The sequence below is a fragment of the Tachysurus fulvidraco genome, chromosome 8, assembly GCF_022655615.1.
Source record: "Tachysurus fulvidraco isolate hzauxx_2018 chromosome 8, HZAU_PFXX_2.0, whole genome shotgun sequence".
Lineage (NCBI taxonomy): Eukaryota > Metazoa > Chordata > Actinopteri > Siluriformes > Bagridae > Tachysurus > Tachysurus fulvidraco.
Genome location: NC_062525.1, coordinates 18,126,731 through 18,152,917, shown reverse-complemented (window position 1 = coordinate 18,152,917; position 26,187 = coordinate 18,126,731). Strand labels below are relative to the sequence as shown.

The following is a 26,187-nucleotide window of genomic DNA, read 5'->3' as shown; positions in this document are numbered from 1 at the left end:
ATTGAGCCTGTTATAGGAGGTAAGACAAAGAGACCCCAGCGTGCCTTATTGATCTTTTTCCTTCACCCGCTTCTCCCTGTGTTGATTGTGAACTGTACTCTGTTCCTATATGCCTCGTCTCTGTGGTGTCTGGCTGCTTCATTTACTGCAGTTAACCTGTCCAACAAGACTTTTAATAAAATCAGTGCATGCAAACAAACTTAAAGAAAATATAAAAATGTCTGTACGGAATAAATGTTTCATAAGTGTGAATGGTTTTTCACCCCCCACATTTTTTTTTATTAATTTCAAGCCTCACAAATGTAGTTTATTTGGTACCAAACAAAACCCAGTCATTTGGTAACATTTTTTAAATATGGTATAATGTTTGGAAAGCTATTAGACCTGCAGCTGTGTTTGTATTAAGGAACTGTTCAGGGTGGGTGAGTTGGGGGGGATTTTCATGTTTTACTTCATCATATCTGTGAAATAGCTCATAATAATTTATAGCTAGCTAAACAGTTTTCCTGTCATTCTCATAAGGGCACAAAAACAGACTTGTATATTTGTCCAATGCAAATTTTAAAGTTGGGAAAATTATTTATAGTTCTATTAAATTTGTTTCGTCATCCAGAAACTGTACCCACATTATGTTCAACAGCACTTGTAAAATAGTGAGCTATGCAGAGGAAGAAGATCTGGTTTTCATTGATAACAGAGATTTCAAATACATGTTTTTAGGAACATGAAGGAGGATGACAAGTGTATTTAATTGCTATCAAAACACAGTTTGGATCCCATTTCTTTGGATCCCTGATTATGGACATGTATTTATTGAACAGAGATGACAGTAATACACAAATGACCCTTACCATTGTATTTTTTGGCCTGTGAATTTCCTTCAGATGTATTTAGTGTGTATGAATAGTTTGTGTGTTTTTTGGTTTATAAGGGAAATCTTCTGCATTAAGTCTATACCTGTCTGCAATATATTGTCTCTGTAGTGTGTGTGTGTGTGTGTGTGTGTGTGTGTGTGTGTGTGTGTGTGTGTGTGTGTGTGTGTGTGTGTGTGTGTGTGTTGGCACCACATCCAAGGTGTTTCCCACCTTGTGCTCCGAATCCCCTAGATAGGATCAGAAAATAAGATAAACGTAAAGGTAAAGGTTTACTCAGGTAAAGAGTTCAGAAAATGTAAATGTTGATTAGGATATATGGAAATTTCTGTGATTAATAGATATTATTAAACAAACACTATGATTAAAGAAAATACTATTGTATATGACTGTTCATATTTTTTATAAATGTCAAACATTACAAATTCTGCCATGGTAACGATAAATTATTAGAAGAACTGCATCTGATTTAAAACTTGTTTAAAAATGGCATCTTTGCTTTTGTGAGAATTCCAGTAATCAGTGCACGACTGCTTTAGTTTGATTAGTGATTTCTCTTCATTTCCTGTAGGGGGTCTTTCTGCAGGGTGTTTACAAAATTGTAGGGGTTTTGTGTATCGCTTAGCTGTGCACTAATTTCAGCTTTCTTCATTTTCCAGGACACGCGATACTATGGGGTAAATACTTGCTTTATGGTATATCATATTGACACATCTGGACAAAATGTCACTCGTGTGTGTGTGTGTGTGTGTGTGTGTGTGTGTGTGTGTGTGTGTGTGTGTGTGTGTGTGTGTGTGTGTGTGTGTGTGAGAGAGAGAGAGAGAGAGAGTGAGAGAGTGTGCGTGTGTGTGAGTGTGCGTGTGTGTCACTGTGTGTGTCACGGTGTGTGTGTGTGTGTGTGTGTGTGTGTGTGTGTGTGTGTGTGTGTGTGTGTGTGTGTGTGAGAGAGAGAGAGAGAGAGAGAGAGAGAGAGAGAGAGAGAGAGAGAGAGTGCGTGTGTGTGAGTGTGCGTGTGTGTCACTGTGTGTGTCACTGTGTGTGTGCGACGTGTGTGGCTGTGTGTGAGTGTGTGGCTGTGTGTGTGTGTGTGTGTATGTGTGTGAGAGAGACTGTGTGTGTGTGTGTGTGTGTGTGTGTGTGTGTGTGTGTGTGTGTGTGTGTGTGTGTGTGTGTGTGTGTGTGTGTGTGTGTGGCTGCGTTTTCGCCGCATGAACGCGGTACTTCTACAGAGTGCGCTGCATTGATTTCGACTCGAGCTCTCAGGGTCCTTAACATCGTCCTCTCAAATATGCTCATCGCTGTATCAGATGGAAAAGTTACCGGAGTGAGTTGTTACGTCGTGCTGGTATTATTTCTTCATGTTCTTTATCTGGACAGAATGCAGATCTCAGTTATATTTCAGCGTGGTCTCTCGACTTGCAAATGAATGCAAATGAATGGCTATAAGTTAGAAACGGTTGAGGTTAGAGAGATTTCTTTTTTCTTTAAGTGTGTAGAATCGTTCTCGATCTTTAAAAACCATCACTTGTGTTGCTGAAGCTCTGTTTAGGCTTCATGCTGCAAGAGAACCGATTATTGTCCCTTCCCCATGTAACCGGTGCAGAGCTCAAAGCTTTCTGCATTTGCGCATGAATTACTAAACTGCAGTCTTCTTTGTTTTGCCCAGTGGAATGTGGAAATCACCGGCTGCGAGCCCACGTCGTCTGTCAGACATCAGCCCACAACTTCGACAGTTAAAATCCCTGGCCGTCGAAGAAGAAATAAAGGAGGACTTCAAGTCTTCCCGCTCGGTGGAGGACATAAAAAACGCGTCAATCGAGGAGCGCATTCTCAGGATCACGGGCTATTACGGCTACCAGCCATGGAGCTCCAATGGCCCAGGTGACTCTGAGCATTACATCATTTTAATCACACTGATAACAATCATAATGATTAACAATACGCAATCCCAGGGAACTCGCCTATCTGGTCTAGAAAGCTCACAGGAGCATCCAGAACTGCAAACAAAATCAAATGCTCTCCAAAATATTTACACCGCACTGCGCTGCATGCTCTAATATATATATATTTTTTCATTCCCATACCATATAAAACTGTTGCACCACATAGCACCTGAAGTTTCATTTATTCCCCTTTTTTGTTACTTTATCATCATTTTGTCATTCGAACACTTAAAGGAACACTTTAACACATAGATCTAGAGAAATAAACCAATAAATAAATAAATAAATAAATAAATAAATAAATAAATAAACCCTTGATTTAAAAACCCAATATATCATGTATCTGTAAAATTACTGATCTATTTTGTCTCAACTGATCTTAGAGCATTTTCAAACTCCAACGTCTACTAACATCTAGTGAACTCCTGGCATTTGACTTATCTGATCAGAGGAATGTAGAGGCGTTCTTCTGGTTTTTCCTCCAAATAATTCTCTGGCATAGATCTAGGGGGCATCAAATTGTAGATTTAGTAATGAGGTGACCCATAATATGACTCTATACCCATTCTGCTCATGTTCAAAAGAGCTGTTAGTGTTGTCAATTATTGTGAAACTTGATGTATAGCTTCTGACGAGTTTTAGAATTTGTCTACTAAAAAATAGTTTGGCCTCAGATTTTTAGTGTGAGATTTAAGCTACCACAAAGTATAAACACGAAGACGTATTTATCACCTTTCAGTCAGCTCCAATTTTCAAGGTTAGACTGGAAACTATGTCAGATCCCAAGGTTTTTGTCTCTTGGAATCTGATTTAGTATTTTAGACCAGCATTGACCCAGATACCTACAGTCAGTGTTATGTTGGTGCATCTGCAACAAATGTTTTATACTGATAATGAACAATGTTACTTAATTTCACTTTACTGACAGAGTATATCACCCTGCAGCACCTTTTACATTAATATTGAATATATTGCACTTATCTAAGTTATAGAAAAGATTTACTGCAGTAATAAATCATAGAACACATTTAACATGTTAGACACGCACACACTCGCACACACTCGCACACACACACATACACACACACACACACACACACACACACACACACACACACACACACACACACACACACACACACACACACACACATACAGAAATATATCTTCTCTTAGAAACAAGGGATTAATCCTTTTCTCTTACTTCAGAAGAATGACTTCTTGAAGTATGAGGAACAATAGGCTGTCTTGCTTTTCATCTGTGACATGTTGTCATTTTTCTTTTTACTTGAGTGAGTTTCTCCAGACTTTTTATCATTGTTTTTCACCATTGCTTCAACTGGATGACTGGCTGTCACTCCTTGGAATATGACCTTTTCTCATTTAGGTACACCAAAATTGGGGTAGAAGATGGATGTTTTTATTTGATGAGCACTTTATGGACACTTTGTGAGTGTAATTGGTCAGACATGTACATGGCATAATGAACTTTTTTTAACCAGCTCTTTTTAAAAGTCTATAAATACGGTTTTATTGGTCTTCCACATCCAATAATTTGCTGTAAACACATCGGTTTTGTTGGATTAGTTCAAATTTTTGCAGAACCATGTGTAGCATGGTATGGTATGAATAACTGTGGCTTCATACCTTATTTTTTCCTAATCCACACTCTATAGTAATGGATCTTATTGCAGTCTGATTGAGACAAACGTTTGAAAAATTGATGTAATGAACAAAAAGATTACATAGATGTATAACTCGTACATAGGGGTAGATTACATACTCATCCCCCAACCCCCCTTGCCTCCCCCCACATTTAAATGAAAAAATAGATAGCTTTAAAAGTAGACTAAGCATGATGTTTAGTAGAGATCTTTATTAATAAATCCTGCATATTTGCCTTTAACTGTGTAGTTTACACCACATTATTCATATCACGACATCTATGGCACATTTGAAATATTGCATTGCTCAACCCTAATAGCTTTGTTATTAAGCTATTTATAGATGTTAGTTATTCCGACTAGCCGTCACTGATGAAGTCTATTGTTTGCTAAATAACATTACGTAATCAGTCATTCACACCAGTTCAAACGGCCTCTAAGTACAAGCCATAAACAATTCTGTTTTTGCTGTTGTGTCTTCTGGTCGATGAGTAATATGAATGAACCTTTCCTGTGAGTTTACTGTAAAAGAGAAATTAACTAAGACTATATTTGTTGAGTCATCGGCGGTAGAGGAAGACTCTCGGCTTCACTTGCTATCTTCGCCTTGATATATGTAATATGCATTGCTTGATTTGTATGCACTCTCAGGCAGCAGACTCTCTGTGTGTGCAGTGTAGTGATGATTCTGTACACCAATACATCTTGTTGATGCAGCTTTAAATCTGCTTAAATAACGTTTTAACGTTATTCACACTGAAGCATATTATTCTGCATTTACGACCAACTGTCAGTAACTACTGTGAAATAAGAAACATGTCTAGTTATGACATTTAGGAATGATCTGGATCTGCTGATTGCATGCAAAAATGTACCTCCATGAAGCTGAGTGCATAACAAGTGTCTAATCAGCAATCAGACATAAGGGACAGATTCTGTAGGACTTTACAGAAATGTAGGTGCTTCCACATTTCCCTATTCAAGAACTTTGTCAGATTACTGGAGCTGCAGTGGTCTGATGGAGGGTGATTGATCTTGTGACCATGGCAGTGTCTCTGTGCTTTTCGATTTGCAAGGTGAAATATGGAGGGTGGCTGCTCCTGTCTAAATTAAACTAGGATCGATGGTGAGGTGAAACCTAGTGGTCAAACAGAGTAACAGATCTATCAAACTATCAAAGAAAACACTGAGTCACTCCCTATAATAAGTGTGATCATAGGGTCTATTTGTACTGTGCAATTTAAGTACTTTTTTTTTATTCTGCATGTATCATAAATTGCATGAATAGCAGATAGGTATGTGAATGACAGAGAATGGAAATCCTGTGCAATATGTAAAAGCATTTTCTTTCTTTTAATTATACAAAGCAATGTTGTCGCTTGAGGATACTTTAAATTTTGTTTCTCGAACATTTTGATATGTTTTAATGAACATATCAAATCAAATCATATCAAATCTATTTAGTCAAATTAAATTAATTAAATTAATATTTAGCTTGGGGGGCAGGGTGGCTTAGTGGTTAGCACGTTTGCCTCACACCTCCAGGGTTGGGGGTTTGATTCCCGCCTCCGCCTTGTGTGTGTGGAGTTTGCATGTTCTCCCGGTGCCTCGGGGGTTTCCTCCGGGTACTCCGGTTTCCTCCCCCGGTCCAAAGACATGCATGGTAGGTTGATTGGCATCTCTGGAAAATTGTCCATAGTGTGTGTGTGTGTGTGTGAGTGAATGTGAGTGTGTGTGTGCCCTGCGATGGGTTGGCACTCCGTCCAGGGTGTATCCAGCCTTGATGCCCAATGACAGGCTCCCCGTGACCCGAGAAGTTCGGATAAAAGTGGTAAAAAATAAATGAATGAATGAATAATATTTAGCTAATTTCTCAGATGAATGAAATAAAACTTTGCCTATTTTTTGGCTAGGACACTTTGAGCTTTCTAGCAGTAGCGTACACTGGGTCGACATCATTAATAGGCTAATTTGTTACTGAATTTTTAATTTTTGAATGTAAACCTGAGTATAAGAGATTCTTAAGTAAAATAATTTAATGAGAAAATATTTTTTGCATTCGATTCCAAAAAACAGAATATTGGGTTATTCAGGCAGATCCTCTATAAGACATAATTAACTGGTTATTATTAAATCTTAGGAGTCATAGTCTTCTGGACGACTATTGCTTGGGGCCATCTGTCTGCCCCTCAGACCAGATTATTAACTGCTGCAATAACAGCTCTATAAAGCTCTGCTATAATAAGTTCCCGTGCTGAATTTCATTAACTTTTTTGTCAGTGTGTCATGAATGATGAACAGGTACATGTAGATGGAGCTTGAACTGATTGGTTAAACACAATAATTCTTTGAGTAATGTTGTTGTTATGGCGTAATAAGTATGGAACTGCGGATATGTGAACTAATGTAACTAGCAGTAAAGTTTACTGTTGTATATGATTCAGCAGAGAATATTGATTCTCTTCTAACTTGTAGGCACATATATAAATATAAATATATAGATATAAATATAGATATAAATATAAGCTGATGTGTCTGTGTCGAAACAAGCTGTGTTATTCCATGGTCCTGTGAAACGACATTTTTTGCCAAATTACACGAGTTATTATAGAGAAATGATGATTAAAACCCACTTGATTTCACCTTTCTTTTAACTCACTATGAAATGAACAGGCCACATGTAGGTTTTCTGACTATAGTTAAACTTCACACTGTGTTATGTTTGTGTCTGCAGTTGATGAGAAGCCAAACAAAGAGAGGGTGGAAGTGAAGGTTGACAGCCATATTGGGACAAACGTGATAAGTGTGGAGAGTACAAGTAGGCAGCAGACGGTACGTTGCTGTCTGTGCTGGACTGTAGCCCACCTGAAGCAGGCACTGTGGGGCGTCACTGTGGTTCTCTGTGTCTGTTCATCATGGACGGGATCCACTCAGCTGGCCAAACTGACTCTCAGACAGCTCAATGTTCCCTTCACGCTCACCTGGTTCTCTACCTCCTGGAACTGTCTTCTTTTCCCACTATACTACCTGGGCCACATGTGTTGGAGCAAAGAGAGACAGAGCATTCGACAGTGCTTCAGGTGAGAGCTGGCTGATAATCTTCAGAGGGCTTTGAATGTTGGGTCTACAAGAAAGTCCTGTTTTTTATCTGTTTCCTTTTGACAGCTCATAAGGATGAAAAGGGATGTTTTGTCTGTGCTCAAGCAAAAGTATTTCTTTCTTACTAACAAGGCCTGATTTGTATGGCACGTAAGTTCATGCTGATTGACATTCTGTGTATGTGTGTGTGTGTGTGTGTGTGTGTGTGTGTGTGTGTGTGTGTGTGTGTGTGTGTGTGTGTGTGTGTGTGTGTGTGTGTAAACACAGGGAGTGCTGTCAGTTCCTGGGTGATGATAGACTGTCAGTGAAAACTCTGCTGTCAGTAGTGGCACCATTCGGAGTGCTGTGGACGCTCACCAGCTACTTATACCTGCAGGGTCTACGCAGGATACCTGCAACAGATGCCTCAGCTCTCTTCTGCTGTAGCCGTGCGTTTGTCTTTCTCATTTCCTGGATCGTGCTGCGTGATCGCTTCATGGGTGTCAGGGTGAGATTGACACTGTGAGGACATTTAGATTTTCTTTCAAGTGCAGAAAACGGCAAATAACGATACAAAATAGCTGTTGGTCTTGTTACACGCTTCATTTTACTGTGTATTTTTTTATGCATTTATGTTTATTTACTGTCTTTTAGATATTACTTTTTTGTATGTACTTTTGAACAGGATTAGAATACAATGGAAGTATCTGTGTATATTACTGACCGAACATGTTTGTTCGTATACGTCCAAAAATGGATGAATGTCGCTGAGGTATTCTTCCATGCAACGGCCATCTGTTGCAATGACAAATAATCCCTTGGGAATTTGTCAGGGGTCATTCACACCTCATTTGAGGTCATTTGTGTTTCACACCTTTGTGCCACTCTGCTCTCCCCTGTTTTCATTGATGTCAATCTGGATTGGTTGATTTTAAGTAAAAACCTACCTCAAAACCAGACAGCTATTGGGCTAGTACTATCTTTTTCATAAATATCTTTATACCAGCCTTCCTTTTTAATGTTGTATATTTTGCATTACATTTTGTTCACATAGTCCAGGCCAGTTCATGCTTGTCAAAATTAATCAAAACCTGCCCTCAGAAACTGTATTGGAATGAAAGAATGATTTACATGCAGGGCACTTATTCTACTTTAACTGTGGTTAGAGATCTGATTTTGGTCTGCTTGCCCTCCTGTATGGTAATTGCAGTGAAACTTTTATGCCTCCCTAAAATGGGTCAAATCTGATATGGGGCTGTAAGTATTTATAAGCTTGTTTGTGCAAGAGAGACACACAGTGATGCATGAAGTAGTTCATACTTTTATTCATAAATAATAAAAGAGTTCACAGGATTCTTTCATAAAGTCTTTGCCACCTGCTTATGTGGTCCCTGTCATGATACTGTCAAAACCATCAATCTCTTCCTGTCAGCCTGCTTTAAATACAACAAAAAAAACAACAACATTTGTTTCTTCTTTGCTTGTAGATTGTCGCAGCTATTTTAGCCATTGCAGGCATAGTGATGATAACATACGCTGATGGGTTTCACAGTCATTCTGTGATTGGAATTTCCCTGGTGGTTGGATCTGCGTCAACAGCAGCCATGTACAAGGTAACACTAGATAGATCGTTTTATACTTCATATTGAGCACTAAAATGCTGCATTGTTTCATGCTGTGGCTGACTACAGAGTGATTTATGAGCATGCACTTTTCTCTCTGCAGGTATTGTTCAAGCTGGTTTTGGGTAGTGCCAAGATAGGGGAGGCCACATTGTACTTGACTGTCCTTGGAGGAGCCAACATGGTCTTTGTCAGCATTGTCCCTCTGATACTCATCCTCACTGGAGCTGAGGATTTTGGCTCACCCAGAGAGATACCTTGGCACAGTCTGTGTTGTACAGCTGCACTACTGCTGGGTAAGATTAATTTGTGCTACATTTTCATTTTGGAATGTGAATGTGTATACATACACACACACACACACACACACACACACACACACACACACACACACACACACACAAAACCTGTAATGTCACCCATTATTAATCATTATTGTGCTGATACTACTTTTATACATGTGTAATTCTTTGAATTGAACATGCAGTCTGATTTATCTTTTTTGTGCCCTAGCGTTCAATTTCCTGATAAATTTTGGTGTTTTGATAACGCTTCCTACATTGATTTCTTTGAGCGTTGTCCTCAGTGTGCCTGTTAATGCTGGTGAGTTGCCCTCATACCTGTGACATGGATGTTTCGGATAAACGTTAATAAATATTCAACATATTTCAATCTAATTTAAAAGGCGTGATGTCAAACATGGCAGTGCCTTTTGCAGTTCATAGTAGAGGTCTTCTCGGGTCTAAAAGATGTACCCGAACCCGACGTGCATATATATATATATATATATATATATATATATATATATATATATATATATATATATATATATATATATATATATATATATAAAGAAAGACCCGACCCGAACAAACCCGAAAAAACAGACCCGAGTCCGACCCGACCCGTTGGCATTTTTTTTTTAACCAGACTGGACCCGAATGTTGCGTAACTCTACACTAAAGTAACCGCTACAGCGTGGATTCAAAATTGATTGACAGGTCTGTTTCAACGAAAATTACAGTAGCTTACTGCCAGCCACACGTCGCCAGCCACACGTCGCAAGCGGTCTTGGCAAACAGAGGAGAGGTTGGAAAAGGACTCGAGTCGATGCACACACACGAGATACAGTACAGTATTTCGGGTCTTCTCGGGTCCTTTCGGTAAAAACACATTCATTTTAAATGACCCGAGACCCGATGCCGCTATTATTATACCCGACCCGTGTCCGAGGTACACGTGAAACTTTTAGACCCGAACCCGCTTGGGTCTCGGGTCGGACCTCGGGTTTTCGGATCTAAGTGGACCCGTGAAGACCTCTAGTTCATAGTCTGCAATGTCTGTGTCGTTACATGCAACTCTATTGTAATAACATTGTAACTATAATGATGCATATGTATTAGGGGCACTTAGTATAAACTGGATCTAAATTCACCTGACGTTTACATCCTGCTCTTTTTCCTCCTTTTTCCAGTAATAGACCGCTACATGTGTGATATCCAGTTCAACAGTGTGCGCATCATTGCCTTGTCCACTATCTGCCTGGGCTTTCTGTTGCTGCTGCTCCCAGAGGACTGGGATGAATATCTGCTTCAGCTTTACTCTATGGTGTATAACAGGAAGAAGCCAAAAGAGGGAAGCAGAGACACACACACTGAAACACTTAGCTCTAGCAAGACTGGAAAGTGCAACGCTAAAACAGCAAGTTCTTGTTAAGATGATGTTTGTTTCATGCAAGAGGAGCATTGCATTCATAACAATGCTACAGAAATAACAGCACTTCCACAAGAAGATAAAGCTATGTACGTAGGACTGCAGATTCGGAGGAGCAGAATACGCAATACCTCTTCAGTTGATATTTACAGAGACTGTCAAAACATGAGGTATAAGATGAACAATGACTCCATCTTTTATTTATTTATTGCATCAAAGCACAAGACTGCATAATGAAGCATCTTGCATAATTCAGAGTTCTAGATAGAAACTGATCTATGCTGCATTTGTTTTGTATTGAATAGTTATGTTTAATACAGCTGAATATATTGTGACCTTAATGAATATCCCATCCATTCTTAACCCAGATAGAACCTTCTAATACAATATAACACAGTATAATGGCAATTTATGGACTGAAAGCATATATGGATATACAGTACTAATCTTCAATTTCAATGCATTGCCAAAGCCTTCACAGTAATGCTCTTATTAAAAAGATATATATATATATATATATATATATATATATATATATATATATATATATATATATATATATATATATATACATATATATATATATGCACAGATTGGTTTTTCTATCTATCTATCTATCTATCTATCTATCTATCTATCTATCTATCTCTCTATCTATATAACTATATATATATATATATATATATATATATATATATATATATATATTACATAATATAATATAACATTATAACCACGGACACCATTATCAAATCAATAATTCATATAATATATTTCAATAACAGTGGCAATGTGTATTTATTATATTCCTGTGGAATTGTGGCTCACTGTAAACCTTTGTAAGGCATGACAGCTGTTTATTACTTTGACATGCTGAACAGCTAAAAATAAAGAACAAAAGAAACTAAGGAACTTTGTTTCTATTATGTATACTGTATATGCAGAGTATGAGGGCTCACTGAATGGCTTGATGAGTATAACAATTGTGTAAATGATATTCTATGGCCTTCAGAGACTGATGTGTTAGACTGTGTTCTTCATCACTACGATCAAAACACTGGCTGAGGTAATAATATTCCATAGTGTTCATCCTTCGAATACACTAACAGCAGCATCTATGCCAGGCACATTCACGCTCCTCGGGGTGAGCCACCATCTTATTAAAATGCTTTATATATTGTCACCCATCTGTATCTATTACACTCTATATGCCACATGTATATAGTATGCTTCATGGACACTATAGGCCAAATGTTTGGAAGCAACACTAACATTTTTAAAAAGCAGGATTTGACTGAATGTCTATAGAAGTCATGTACGACTAAATATGACTTAAATCATATTACGTTTTTAAATCATTTGGAATTGTTGAGAGTTGGGATTATTTGGAAAAATCTTTGGTTATACTAGTTGTTAACTAATAGCAAAAACACACATGAAGCTTCAGAAAGCACTTGCTTGCTTCCATACCTTTGGTCTATAGAGTACATGCCACATGAATAAAATAGCATTAGACAGTACACAGTGCTTATAAAAGAATGTGCCCCCATTTAACCAAACAGTCTGCCATTTTGAACTTCTATCATTGTTATATTTATCATACATTATAAACACTATATATTTGGATAAAAAGACAGAAAAATGAAACAGGTCTAACAGTGTACCTTGTTTTTCAGTAACAGAAACAGTGTGCGTGCAGAAACATTATAATGAATTAATACTGTAACTACTCACATTTAAGTACATTAAATGTAAATATGGCTGTAACATAGCTATAGGGCTACATTGCTAACACCTGCCTTTTCCTGTCAGGCAGTTATATTGCATTTTGCATAAAATATTTTTGTATGTGCAAGGATTAATATGGGTTCTTCATAAGGTTTGAAGGCACACAGTATACATATCAGTGCATTTTCTTTTAGATGAAGCCTACCGCCTTCTGTAATTTCAGTTATAATCTTTACTCCTGAGAGTTTTTTTTAAAATCAGCCTTTAAAATCTAGAAATCAGAAATGTAAATAAACATCATGTTCTCCAATTCAAGAAGATTTCAAATACTTGATTTCAGCCTTAGTCACCTTGAGGTATAGAGTCTCTATTGTCTTACACTGACCTGTTATTAAATCACACAGCTTAAAACTCTTGACAAGAGCATAAAAAGATGGTTATCAGTCCCATAGGATTAATTTTTCAGAAATATTTGTTCCATAAGGGCAGAGAGTAGAATGTCAGTCCTTGTCAAAGGCTAAATGATTTCTTTATGGGCTGGGCCAGATGGTCGGTGGAAGAATATACAACCAAGTATTAAACAGACAAAAATCAGGAGAGACAGGACAAGCATGAGTGAGACATAGCCCCCAAATGGCAGAAGTGGAGTGTCTGGCGCTTCAGCAGGAATCATGTTTGTCAGGTTCAGCATGTAACCCAGTGTCCAGCCAGCTTCACTGCCCTTAATCTGCACAAGCACAAAACATTATCACACACTGACATTGTCATACACTGACAGCCAAAATCAGCCATTTGGGGATACCAAATTTAGACCCAATCAATATAGCTTTGTGATTTTTGCATACCGTCCTGATGAAGTTAGTGTTTTTCCAGTCTTCAGCCTTGAATTTATATCCATCTTCAAGCAAGGTTATGATATAGGTACCCGAGAAGCAATATTCTGAAAGATACTTCTCCTTCACTCCAGGATGTTTCTGCTTTAACTGTAGTGGACAAAGTTCAATATAAGCATTGTTCTAATGGTGAAATAAACAGACTAATGCTCTTTTTGGGTTTGAAGGATAAGGACTTACAATGTTCCAGTGAGTGGAGCAGTAAGATCCCAGAATTTCTTTTGCCTCATCTAAGCTATGATTATTGGTCACGTTTAAAAAGTTCATGACAAAGAAGTAAGCAGAAAATGCCTAAAAGACAAATACTGTACATATCAGCTACATTTCACAATATGGACTGTATTTCTCAATGCCATTGATTTTATGCATGAATGCAAGTACTCAGCTTGTTTTCTGAACATCCTTACCCCAAATGTTCCTTTCACAGGCGGCTGGAAGACGTCATTAAAGGAACATCTTGAATAACGACAGTTAGAAGTATCGAAGACCTTCTTGATTGCTTCTTGGCATTTATTCCAATCGCCAATGCCTTTATGTATGAAAATCTGTTCTGTCTTGTATTGGGTAACCTTTTTGACACAGGGACTGTCAAAAACACTCTGAAAGTTCTTATTTATTTCGTAGCCTGGATGGAAACAAGGGTCCTCCAGAATTATGTTATCTGTCTTAGGAAAGAACAGATGAGAGTACAAGAATATAAGATTGGCTTAATATGTCTTAATCATTTACCCATTTATCTAAAATATCTCACCATGATAAGTTTTGGTTGTATTTGCTGTTCCAAAGAAAGCCTTAGCACTTGGTCCTTTCCATAACAAAGGAAACTGTGGGTGTAAAGATGATAATCGTTTCCATAGAGGCGGAAATCAATAGAGTTGTCTAGAGACTCCACTTCCTGTCCAGACACGAAGGTGATTTGAGTAGATGCTCCGCCGAGGTCAAGAGCTCCCATTGTCCCTGAAGCCTGCAAATCAAAAACATACATATATATATGCAGGTGTGTGTGTGTGTGTGTGTGTGTATGTGTATGTGTATGTGTGTGCGTGTGTGTATGTGTATGTGTATGTGTGTGTGGGTGTGTGTGTGTGCGTGTGTGTGTGTGTGCGTGCATGTGTGTGACTTTAGTTGAAGTCTATAATATTAATTCACGTATACCAGGCACCAAAAATAAAAGATAAAACACTGGAATATCTGCTCTACCTTTATGAAGTTTTCACTCAGGTAGTTGACAGTGATCCAACCAAAAGCTCCCTCCTCTTGACCAGTGATAATACGAGCTCCCTGATAGTTAAACGGATAAGTCTGAAGAGACGTCTCCACAGACTCCAACACCTTATCGGAGGCAATATCATTGTCCATCCTTAACAACACACACAGTGTTACCTATAGTTATTTGCTACAGCACAAGTAAGTGTATAAATTTGTACATTATGCTGTTCTGCACTATACTCCAGCACAATAGATTTAGCTTACACGGTGCAAGTTATTTATTCATTATTTAGAAACTCACAGGCATTATTACTTTCAAAGCTAGTGAGCTGGTGTACAAAGTTAAAGCATTGTGTCATTAGTGTATTAGCAATATAGTAGATATTGGTTGGTTGTCACTTGGGTTTGCTGTTTAAAAATGTTGTCTCTCTAGCAACAGGACAGTTGATGTGAGGCAAACCTGTGAGTCTGTAAGTGAGATAATTCTACTTGTTGTGCTACTGTTCTTTTTAAGTGCAAGTGCACTTGTTACCTGACAGTACAGATTAAAGCTGTATGATGACACATAGATTACATGTGTGCAAAGTACTGATCCAGACATTTGTCATATTGCACGTTTAGAAGAATGTACAATACACGTGGTATTTGTGTACACATAAGAATTGCCTGACCAGTAAAAATTGCATTAGTATTAGAATCTATATTGAGGTGGTAACTCAGTGGCTAAGGTGTTGGATTACTAATTAGAAGGTTGTGAGTTCAAATCCCAGGATTGCCAAGCTACCCCTGACCCGGAACTGTTCAGTTCAGGACACTCATGTTCTTTCACACCAGCTTTTTCAATCCATGTCTACATTATTCAAGAATTAATCTTCTGAAAAATCAAAATTCAATAAATTCCCTTGAATTTAGTTACTTAAATTATTATAAATATCAAAAGTGACAATAAAGGCCATGATAAGTTTGGTTGTCATAAATTATACTAATAAAGTATGTAATTATTTAGTGTTATTTATTCATTTTGTGTGAGACACTTAATTTTTAGTATTGTCAAGTCATCGTAATTACACTTATAATCAATGAGTAATAGATTTTCTGCCAAGGATCATCAGGCCCAGTGATTCATAAGCATCTGTTTTTATCTGAAGCATACTAAACATAATGATTGTATTGAAATATTTAGATGATATTAAGATATACTTACTTGAGTAGTCTCATGCCTGCTGTGGCTCCCAGGTATACAGGAGTTTCTTGGTGTCTGTGTATAGGTATGATCTTCTTGGCCTCATCCATACACTCCTTTAGTGACTCACCAGCCTTCTCTGGGGTCCCTGAGTAACTGGATATCCCTTTGCCTTTTAAAAATGGTGTCAGTTGCAAAGAAGAATGATTTACTAATTCAAGGAAACTCTGACACAGAGCACTTTTCTTAGAGAAGAGACATTTGCAGCATTGTGGATTCATTATTGTTTGGATATAATTTGCTCATGGGAAAGAATGCAACTTTTAATCAAGCTGGAAGACCTTTCCCTTGAAAAAAGGAACAGATAATAAATATAGTGTTCTGTTTTACCTTTTACACTGCACGCATGTTTTTGCCTGACCATGCCAGTGTTGTTCTCTTTCTCAGCTGGCCACTCGTAGATATAAACAGATGTGTGTGAAGACCCGGCATCGAGGACTATCCCATACTGCAAAACACAGGCATACATGAAAGGGGAAAAATCTAAATCTGGATATTGTTAGCAAGACTATAAACTGCCAGAACGTTCCGCACTCAAAATGTGTCTCCTTAACGGTTAGCACAGTGTCATCATTAGAAAATGATTAAGAATATGTACTGTAAATATGAACTTGTGTGCGTATTTCATGAAAGTATCCATGTATGCGTTCTGAATGATATATAAATAATTGATATCCTACATAAGACTCCAAGCCAGCTTTCATACCTTGTATTTCTGATGTAGAGGTTTGTTCTGTACAACTGCAATGGCCACCATTATGATGATTCCCACTGAGATACCAAAAGCGACAAGGAAGATGTGTGGCCTGTGCCACGGATTCTTGACTTTCGTTTCTAAAAAAGACAGTGAGAAGAGACGGCTTGATATCAGCTATGCATAACCAATAACTACAAACCCATGTTATGGTTTACTTATTATGCCAACTTTAGGATTTGGTTTTAGGCCATTTCTCAGTGTTTTTTCTTTTATTTAACTATTTTGAATGGATAATAATTGGCTAATGTCCATCTGAATAATACTAAATTACTTCATGTTGGGAAAGGGACACCTGAATAAATCTGTGGTTTGTGAGCTTTGTGGAAAATCATATAAAGAATTAACTATCATACTGTTTACATATTTACTCCATATCAGTTACTGTTGCTATCCTGTGTTTGGATAAAGAAGATGGGGAATTCTGCTCTGTGTTTGATCTGGTCTGGCCTTTATTTTTCACAACCATATCATTAAATACATTGTACTGATTACAGAAATAGCTGTGTGTGTGTGTGTGTGTGTGTGTGTGTGTGTGTGTGTGTGTGTGTGTGTGTGTGTGTGTGTGTGTGTGTGTGTGTGTGTGTGTGTGTGTGTGTGTGTGTTATTTTTTTCCTTTTATTTCTTTTTTTTTAATGGTCCTACAGCTGTGTAAGCAAAGTGCAGGTTATTATTTTCCCAGATACCAAAAGTAAGCAATATTTTACTTACATTCATTGCATCAGCTAGGAATGATGTCTTTAATGTAGTTCCAATTACTGCCGAGTTTGAAGTATTAAAATGCTGTATTAAGATCATGTGCTATGTGTTATTGTAATACATGCTCTCAAAAATGCGTTTAAAGATCTTAACAAGTCATTCTGCAGTTATAGTTTAACAAAACATGGATCTCTATCTGTTCTCATAACCCAGACCTCTATCATCATTTGTGTTTACAGTACTTTACAAGGCAAAACAATAGAGCTGATCTCAGTCTAAACCACAACAATCTCTAGAGCACTTATCTGTGGTACTCTAATGTATGTGAATGCTAACTTGCTCCTCAGAAAAATGAGTAGTTTCTCAACATTTAGTCATTGACCACTTATAATATATTATGCAATATTTCCCAAAGACAGTGTGATGCCAGAGCAAGCCTGTTTCTGGTCATTTCCAACTGGATTTCTGTGAATTCCTGAAGTCTCCCGTACAGATCAGTAACAAACTCTTGTTTGAAATTTATCCAAGCCATTACTATGGAGAAAGTGAAAACAAATAAGCATGTGTGAACCTCATGGTAAAAAAGAAATGTCTTTCAGCTACATTGTAAAAAGGAAGTCAGGAATCGCTCACCCTTTCTGAGTATGTAATCTGTCCTTAATCCTTTTTCCTATGGTAGTCCTGTATAAGTTCATTAACAGGAATTTGTAGTTCCTATAAATTTTGCTCTCTTCACCACACTGTGTCTTAAAATGGACAAAGAGAGTCTAAAGCCAGAGTGTCTGGGACTGAAGAAGAAGGCATAGCCGGATATGTGCATCATAGGTGAGACTTGTCTGTACTTATCCTCATTTGGCTGAGGTACATACAAGTGCAATCCATAGATTGTGGTATAATAATGTCTCAAAAGTCCAAAGTAAATAACAGTAGATTCTGCATTATACCTTCCATAGTTGAGTAGGATTACGGTTAAGGGGATCTATTATAAATACATCTAGTTCCTTAAAGGAATAATTACTAAAATTGGACAGTTTTAGCATTGCACTCACAGTTTGTTTTATATAACAATAACACTCTTACTAAAATGGATATGGACATTATTCAATCTCTCTGTTATGACATTCAGATCAGACTCTGGTCATGTTCATAACACTGTTATGATAAATGGTCCTTGACGTATTTTGTAGAAGAGAATAAAAAAAAAAAGTTTACTTTAGCGCAGCAGTTTGAAGGAACTGAATTATTTTGCTCATCTAGAATAAAGATTATTTTACATGTATTTATTTATTTATTTATTTATTTATTTATTTATTTATTTATTTATTTATTTATTTATTAAGTATTTCAATACATTTATTTGAAATACATGGCTATTTCACTTCATGGCTAAATAAATAAACATTTTTATATTACGTCACAATGTCTGTTGAATGGTCCAGAGACATTGATTTATTTTAAGAAACTCTCAGCTTCTCTGGAAGTGCTGATGACTACATAGATTTATATCAGTGAGCTTATTGCCAATGTATTATTGCTGCTATAACAATTTAGTCAGATTCTCCATAGCAACGCTTGTTTGTGGGGTTTGTGCTTTGTTTGTTTGAGTGCAGATTTGAAAGAAATGCCACTGCCAGATGTTTGAAAGATTCAGAGGACAGATAGTATTTATTAGTACTTCAGGGCAGAAGGTTTTCTCTGTAACATGACAAGCTGCTCTTTTATCTTAATCATGCCAAATGTAAGAAAACAGAGAAGCTGACATTTCTAACCTCTTATAGAACTAGGTTCTTTCAACACTTACTATAAATATGCGGAAAAAAACATAATGTGGCATTTTTAACTAAATTAGAAAAAAAAATTATCAGTGGGGGGAACGGTGGCTTAGTGGTTAGCACGTTCGCCTCACACTTCCAGGGTTGGGGATTCAATTCCCGCCTTGTGTGTGTGGAGTTTGCATGTTCTCCCCGTGCCTCTGGGATTTCCTCCGGGTACTCCGGTTTCCTCCCCCGGTCCAAAGACATGCATGGTAGGTTGATTGGCATCTCCGGAAAATTGTCCGTAGTGTGTGAGTGTGTGAGTGAATGAGTGTGTGTGTGTGTGCCCTGTGATGGGTTGGCAGTCCGTCCAGGGTGTGCATCCTACCTCGATACCCGATGACGCCTGAGATAGACACAGGCTCCCCGTGACCCGAGAAGTTTGGATAGGTGGCAGAAAATGAATGAATGAATGACTGAATTAATGAATGTTATCACTGGCAATTTGTGGTAAAATAAATAATTGCTATTTTTTAATATACATAATAGGAACTTAAGAACTCAACAGATCATTATTCTGTCTCTAGGTCTCTAGTGGTCTTTTATTTTTTTCTACCCATTGGTTGCTAGGTAAATTTGAAAATTGTGCACAATGATGATGGATTTCAGTATCAGAGTGGACCTTTTAGGAGAATATGATTGATTCGATGAGGATTCAGATTGTGAGCTCTGTAACTCAATTTTTACATGATCATAAAATCTGTAATGACCTCCAGAGGAGAGGAGAGGAGAGGAGAGGAGAGGAGAGGAGGCGGCGGCAGCATACAAGGTCCGGATATTTGAAATTACGTTATGGTGAATGAAGGTCTAATGGAGGTGTTTCAAAGTATACCTTTAACCAAAAATGAAGCCTTGAGCCAACACAGTAATCTACTTTTCAGGCTTACAAAACCTTGCATTATTATCTTTTGTCTGCACTTTATGTTAGACATGTGTCATCTGTTTTAACCACAACCATTATCCTGATCACTAAACTTCCCCATGTGAATTAAGCAGTTTGACTAAAATATAAGGCTATGATCTCAGCATTCTGCTTTATTGCTGTGTCATCGACTGAGATTAAAAGAATCTTAGACATTTTAAAATAAATGATATGGACCTGTGATGAATCACCCAAAATATCCTGTTGTAATCATCTGGTTGAAGATGTAATAAAGTCTAATTAATCATGTTCAGTGCATGAGTAATGTCACCAGTGAGGAGGATATATATATATATATATATATATCACTTATGTTGGGTAGGTCATGCTCCTGGAGTCATACAGTACTTAGTCAGGGTGACACACTGACTGCATTACGAAATGCATTTTTTATATTATGTTTAAGATAATGTCTGTGGAGGAAACGAAACAAGGTACTAGCAAGATTCTAGTTTTGAACATGGTTATTACGTTGGCTTTGTAGAAGTCAACATTCTGTTTTCCTATTTAAGCTTAGACAAAAATTTATCAAGAGTAACTCCTCCTAGGGCTTTTGAGCCACATGCACCAAATTCGGATATGTTGTAGAACCTGGTCTCAAGTTTTATGCTATTACTTTTCTAAGCGATCCGAGTACCGGTACTTCCGGTACCGGGTCTCAAATTGGCCTTTTTTCCCATAGGCTCTCATGATAAACTTTGGAGGTTTATAACTCGAATTTCGAACAATCTACACCAAACTCGGCCAGCTCCTTTAGGGTGATACTCTGAACAAAGTTTTAAATTGGTGTATCAACTGGCCTTCCGGTTGTGCCACAGCCCCGCACCCGAAAATATGCAAAATCAAAAAACTTTTTACAACATTGACATGTGACATATCGAAACACTCAGAACAATGAGGGGAACTTCCTCACGGGTATTCTGAAGACATCATATGATGTCACGTGATGTCACACGAAAATAACTAGCACAACATGGACATGTGACATATCAAAACACTCAGCCTAATATGGGGAACTTCCTCAAGAGTATTCGGATGACGTCACATGCTCATCTCCACTTACCTCCAAATGTTTTGCCACCCTAGCTTTCTGTCCACTTGCCTCCAAAAGTAACACTAACCCTTATGTCCACTCACCTCCAAAAAAGCACCGGCCTTTGCAAATACTTGCGTCATCAAAGCCAACACGAAAGTTTGTCATGGCGAACTTTACAAATCTAGTTAATCTTGTGTTTAATAAAAGACACAAGCACAGGTTTTACAGATAAAAATTAATGTCTAGAAAAAAAGCAACTGCCGTGCAAGGTTTGAGGTGCATGTTTGGGTGGTCTGCTTGGGGAAAACCATGTTACATGATTTCCATCAGATCAGAAAGCTTTGACCATGTGGGACTACATATGGTCACACTTATGATGCTAACACTCTGTGTTCTATTTAGATTTGCTTTCAATTAAGTGCTTCATTTTGTTTTAAAGAATTTATTGAGCAGTTGGATTTATGTGTTTTTTCTGGCTCCTTTAGGATTCTTTCCTTTTCTTTCCTTTAGGATCATTTTATTTAAGATAAAAGGGCAAGGTATATGTTTTTAAAACTTGACAAATGCCTACGCAGATAATGTCAGATGAGTTTTGTGCAGTTAAAGAAAAATCAGCATATCAGTGCTGTGTGGTCTGGCTTTGAAATGACTAATAGCTGCAAGACCGAGCTACACATGCAACACAACCCCCCTACCACTTTTCCATGATGTCATCAAAGCACAATGGCCATGTCTCAACAACAAAATAAGGTACTTTCTTACATTTAATCTCTTTCTGGTTATCAGTTATCTAAAAGGATCCAGTTGAATAAAATGATCCAACTATATATATATATATATGAGTCCTGAGAATTTGAAATAACTTTCTGGTGATAAAGTCGTCAATGATAGTCACTGATATTCATGCAAACATTCTTCAGTGTACAAAACCAACAGCATCGATACAGCATGTTTAACTCCTTTCAAACTACGACTCATAGAGGCTCACTTTTTTGCAGCCACGCTCCTTAATTTGTTTTAACAGTCAATGTCAGGATAATGATTCAATAACACTTCCTCTGCAGGAAGCTCTGGGGTACAGGATGAATCTCATTTTCTTCGCTCTTCAGTCAACACATTTAAATATGGAATGGCTTCAATGTTTTTTCAGCAATCACTTTAATTCCTAAAAACAGCGTCATCAAGGACAACATTTGGAACATTTCCAAATGCACTAGGAATTTCGACCTCCATCTTTACAAAGGAATAGTTACAAAGGGCATGATCCTTCTAACTTAAATTTTGGTACCACCACATTCTGCTGTTGTGATCAAATAAGTACCAGAGTGTAGCTCCTTACAGTGTAACAGTAATCATGACTGAAACAATATTTTATTAGTCATTGTTAATGTTTTTTCTTTTTTATTATGTCTGAGCTTATGTTATAAGGATGCATGCAATTATTTGCGAATTTATTAAATAAAATGTGGTTTACTAAAACTGATGTTAGGCTTTCGTCTACTGTACATAGACATAAACATGCTAATGTATATTGTGTATTTTTATCTGCATTGAAACTTTTAATGTTTTAAAGACAGTTTTCACACATTGTCTGCTTTCACAGGTTTATCTAACCTGATGTTCGTGGCTTAAAATGTCACGCTAAATGTGAACGATATGTGATATTACAAGTCACCCACGCAAGTATGACATTTCCTCACCCACAGGTTTGAAGTAAGCATTAGAAGATGGTAAACTGTGGCCATGAAGAGATGCACAAGATCAGCATTAATACTCAAATAGGCTGTCATTCAAATGGGTATTGATTGGTTTTAATTGGCCCAAAGTGCTCCAGGAAAAGATTCCTTACACCATTAAGAGTCCATGGTTTCATGTTGTTGGGTCCAAAAGTCTGATCCTACCATTTGTGTACTGTATCTCAACAAAAACGGAGTTTCATCAGACCAGGCTACATTTTCCTACTATTGTACTGTGCAGTTTTTGGTGAGACTGTGCCCACTGCAGCATCAGCTTTCTGTTCTTAGCTGAAAGAAGTGTATCCTCACATGTTCCTCTATAGTTGCAGCCCATCAGACTGAAAGTTCAATGTCTTACAAATTCTGAGAAGATACTCTGCTCACCACAATTGTACAGAGTGGTTATCTGAGATACGTTAGCATGTCAGTTTGAACCTAGTCATTCTCTGTTGACCTCTTCCGTCTGCAGAGCTGCTGCTCACTGACTGCTTTTTTTTGTTATTTATGACACCTTTTTGTTGTTTCAGTCTATTGTAAAATCTAGAGAATACTATGCGCAAAATCCCATCATACTCAAACCAGTCTGGCTTTCCCTAGCATTACACAGCTGGCCTGTATCTGCATGATTTTATGCACTGCACTGCACTGCACTGCATTATTTCTACGTCTTTTTATATTAGACAAACCCAACCATCCATTTTTTAATAATTTGTCCATAATTTATCACTGACAGCTATATTCATTTTGGTCATTAATCAGTTTGTAAAGTATGGGCTTTGCTTGCCTGTAGGCTTTTCCTCTTGGGCAGGGAAGCTTTGCTTGTCATAAATAACAACTAAAGCTCTTGAAAATGGAATCACCCGGGCCCCTCTTGGGGAACTTCCTCAAATGACACATGACTGGAATAATAAGGGAAGTTCACAGCCCAGAGTCTGGAATTCTGGTTTACTCAGAATAGTAAAATAAGAGGCTTATTGATGGATGGATCTATCCTACAATATGAGAATGGGAAATTAAATCCCAAACTTTTAATATGTCCCCTTTTAGGTTAATTCCATTTTTGGAACATCAAAACTAACTGTCTGCACTTTAATATGTACAATGGTTGAAAATGTTGCCAGCATTCTGTCTTCTTTGGGCTTTCTAGGTTTCCAGATGGCCTGTGTGCACTAGCAGAGGGAACCTTTGTGTTGCATAACAGTCTTTTCTCTCATTCTCCCCTCTGTTATAGTTTCAGACTTAAGCATTTCCAGCAATAAAGAAACCTCCCTACCCCCTCCCAGACTCCTTGTCAGCCACAATTGTTTGGACTGAGTCCAGCAGCCAAGTATGGACACATTAGAGGCCCATTCACTATCTCATGTATTCCTTTACAGGAGCTCCATAACTTCCATTACCTGCTCATCTGACCTTAATGGAAAGACGATATTAAATCAACTATCCTTGATGTACTTCACTGTCTTTGAGAATCCCTAATGCATTAATGCTGGGTGCAAACCATTCCAGTAGCTTCCAGTAGAAACAGACTATTTTCTCATAGACTCACAGGTTGACTGATACAGCCTGAGCACTACTGTATGTGCTGAAGTTTTCTTAAGCAGATGCAAACTTTAGAAGGTGTTACTAGGTCCTTTTCTACTTAATGTTTTCTGTTAAAATGTATTTTAACATTCTGATACCTTATTTTTAATTGATCTTCTGCCACAAACTGATTGAATTCCTATATTTAATTATTTCTCAAATATTGGTTAATGCAAAATGAAGTACATCCTGTCCAAAAAGTAAAATATAGTATTTAGACAATAAAGCATCTGGATAAGATATAAACCTAGTGTTTTGAAAAAGGCCGCAAGCCTTTTTCCAGACCAGATGAAATCATCTGTAAACCATCTGGATCCAAGCAAAACCTGAAAACCTCAGTTTAACCCCCTGCTTTTTGTGGCCTTTCCTCTACCAATCATAAGTACGTTTTAGCAGCCAGATTACACATACACGAGAATGTGTGTGAAAAAGGTTGTGCATGCCCTACCTTGCTGTTCATCCATTTGTGCAGCCTTTGTAAAGTCCTTTCTTGTTTCCTCTATTTGTTCTCTCTCCTCTCTCTCCCTCTCTCTCTCTCTCTCTCTCTCTCTCTCTCTCTCGTTCTGGGTTTCCCTCTTTTATCTCAGTTGTTGGCTTGTATTTCTCAGCAGGTCTTTTCCATTCTTGAGGTCCTTTATAAGTCGAGGGCAAGAGTGGGCGGGATTGCCTCCAGCTTTCTCCCTCCCTTCCTTCACTCGCACTCTCACAAACCTCTACTCACTAGCTCACTATCTCACTGTCTACTCGCTAATGTCTAGCTTAGAATGGAGCATTTGTATGTGTGTCTAAATAATGTGTGTGTGGGTGAGTGTGTGCATTGTAAAAGAGAAGCACATAGAATCTAAAAAGGAAAGTAAGACAGACTATCAGAACTATGAAAGAAAGTCAACTCGGTTCCCCCAGCCTCAATTAATAATACACACATTCTCCCTCTCTCTCTCACACACACTAGCTGGTATTGTCTCACCATGATTTGCGTTGTACCAGGCCTGACTCCTGAGCCAAGGGTTCATCAATCACAAATGCATGTTTGTTTAGTTTTTTTTCTCAAACTCTTTTTTTTCTTTCAATTATACTGTTTTTATATTGTCATAACTATGATAAAATATTTAACCCTGTTGTAAAAATCTGTCTCCAGGATTATATTACAGCCATTGTCCATGTACATTTTCTCTGTTTTCATTGAGGTTATGTCCCGAGGGAGGACAGAAGATACAAAGAGTGCTGACACTAGATAGTGTTAAAAGCACACAAGAACTGAAAGGTGGATTCCGCATGGAGTTTCATATAAACAATGGTAGAAAGGCTTGTTTACCTTATCTTTCTACGCCTATGTATTATAGCCAGAGTCATTTACTCTCTTGTTCATAACATTACCAAGGTACATTATCAGTATTTTACAAACAGATTGACATTGAGCATGGTGTCAGAAATACAGAGAGAGAAGGACAACAATTTTCTACATCAGCATTTTCGGTTCCCATGTTAAATGTTACATAAGGAAACATAAAAAGGGAAAGACTAGTTTCACTCTTTGCAATGGTACAGAAACAGGAAATCTAAGGAAGAAGATTCTTATCTCTCCACTTTTCACTGTCATTTTCATGAACTTTGTCTCAGTTTAAATATTTACTTTAAAAAGCACAAACAGTGGCATGGTAACGTATGTATACCCTTCGG

General features: G+C 37.7%; 2 protein-coding genes across 2 annotated transcripts; one reads left to right on the top strand and one right to left on the bottom strand.

The window, feature by feature from the left end:
• Positions 1-1,988: 1,988 nt before the first annotated feature.
• On the top strand, positions 1,989-11,436 carry slc35f3a (solute carrier family 35 member F3a). The gene is made up of 8 exons (XM_027140450.2): positions 1,989-2,196; positions 2,539-2,753; positions 7,214-7,559; positions 7,846-8,065; positions 9,045-9,170; positions 9,283-9,475; positions 9,693-9,782; positions 10,654-11,436. The coding sequence occupies exons 1-8, from the start codon at positions 2,180-2,182 to the stop codon at positions 10,893-10,895; spliced, it is 1,449 nt and encodes a 482-aa protein (XP_026996251.1). The 5' UTR covers positions 1,989-2,179; the 3' UTR covers positions 10,896-11,436.
• Positions 11,437-11,671: 235 nt separating this feature from the next.
• On the bottom strand, positions 11,672-25,217 carry entpd1 (ectonucleoside triphosphate diphosphohydrolase 1). The gene is made up of 10 exons (XM_027140631.2): positions 24,956-25,217; positions 16,672-16,799; positions 16,296-16,413; positions 15,927-16,077; positions 14,714-14,873; positions 14,265-14,477; positions 13,921-14,178; positions 13,694-13,804; positions 13,466-13,603; positions 11,672-13,347 (listed from the first exon to the last, which is right to left on the bottom strand). Exons 1-10 carry the CDS (start codon positions 24,969-24,971, stop codon positions 13,138-13,140), a joined length of 1,503 nt encoding a protein of 500 aa, XP_026996432.2. The 5' UTR covers positions 24,972-25,217; the 3' UTR covers positions 11,672-13,137.
• Between the last annotated feature and the right edge of the window lie 970 nt (positions 25,218-26,187).

Bases quoted from the DNA above. Each gene is read 5' to 3' on its own strand.
- slc35f3a (XM_027140450.2), top strand. The intron at 7,560-7,845 runs GTGAGAGCTGGC...GTGTAAACACAG, and splicing joins AGCATTCGACAGTGCTTCAG to GGAGTGCTGTCAGTTCCTGG. The intron at 9,171-9,282 runs GTAACACTAGAT...TTCTCTCTGCAG, and splicing joins CAACAGCAGCCATGTACAAG to GTATTGTTCAAGCTGGTTTT.
- entpd1 (XM_027140631.2), bottom strand. The intron at 16,078-16,295 runs GTAAAACAGAAC...CATTTTTAAAAG, and splicing joins ACATGCGTGCAGTGTAAAAG to GCAAAGGGATATCCAGTTAC. The intron at 13,348-13,465 runs GTATGCAAAAAT...GTGCTTGTGCAG, and splicing joins ACACTAACTTCATCAGGACG to ATTAAGGGCAGTGAAGCTGG.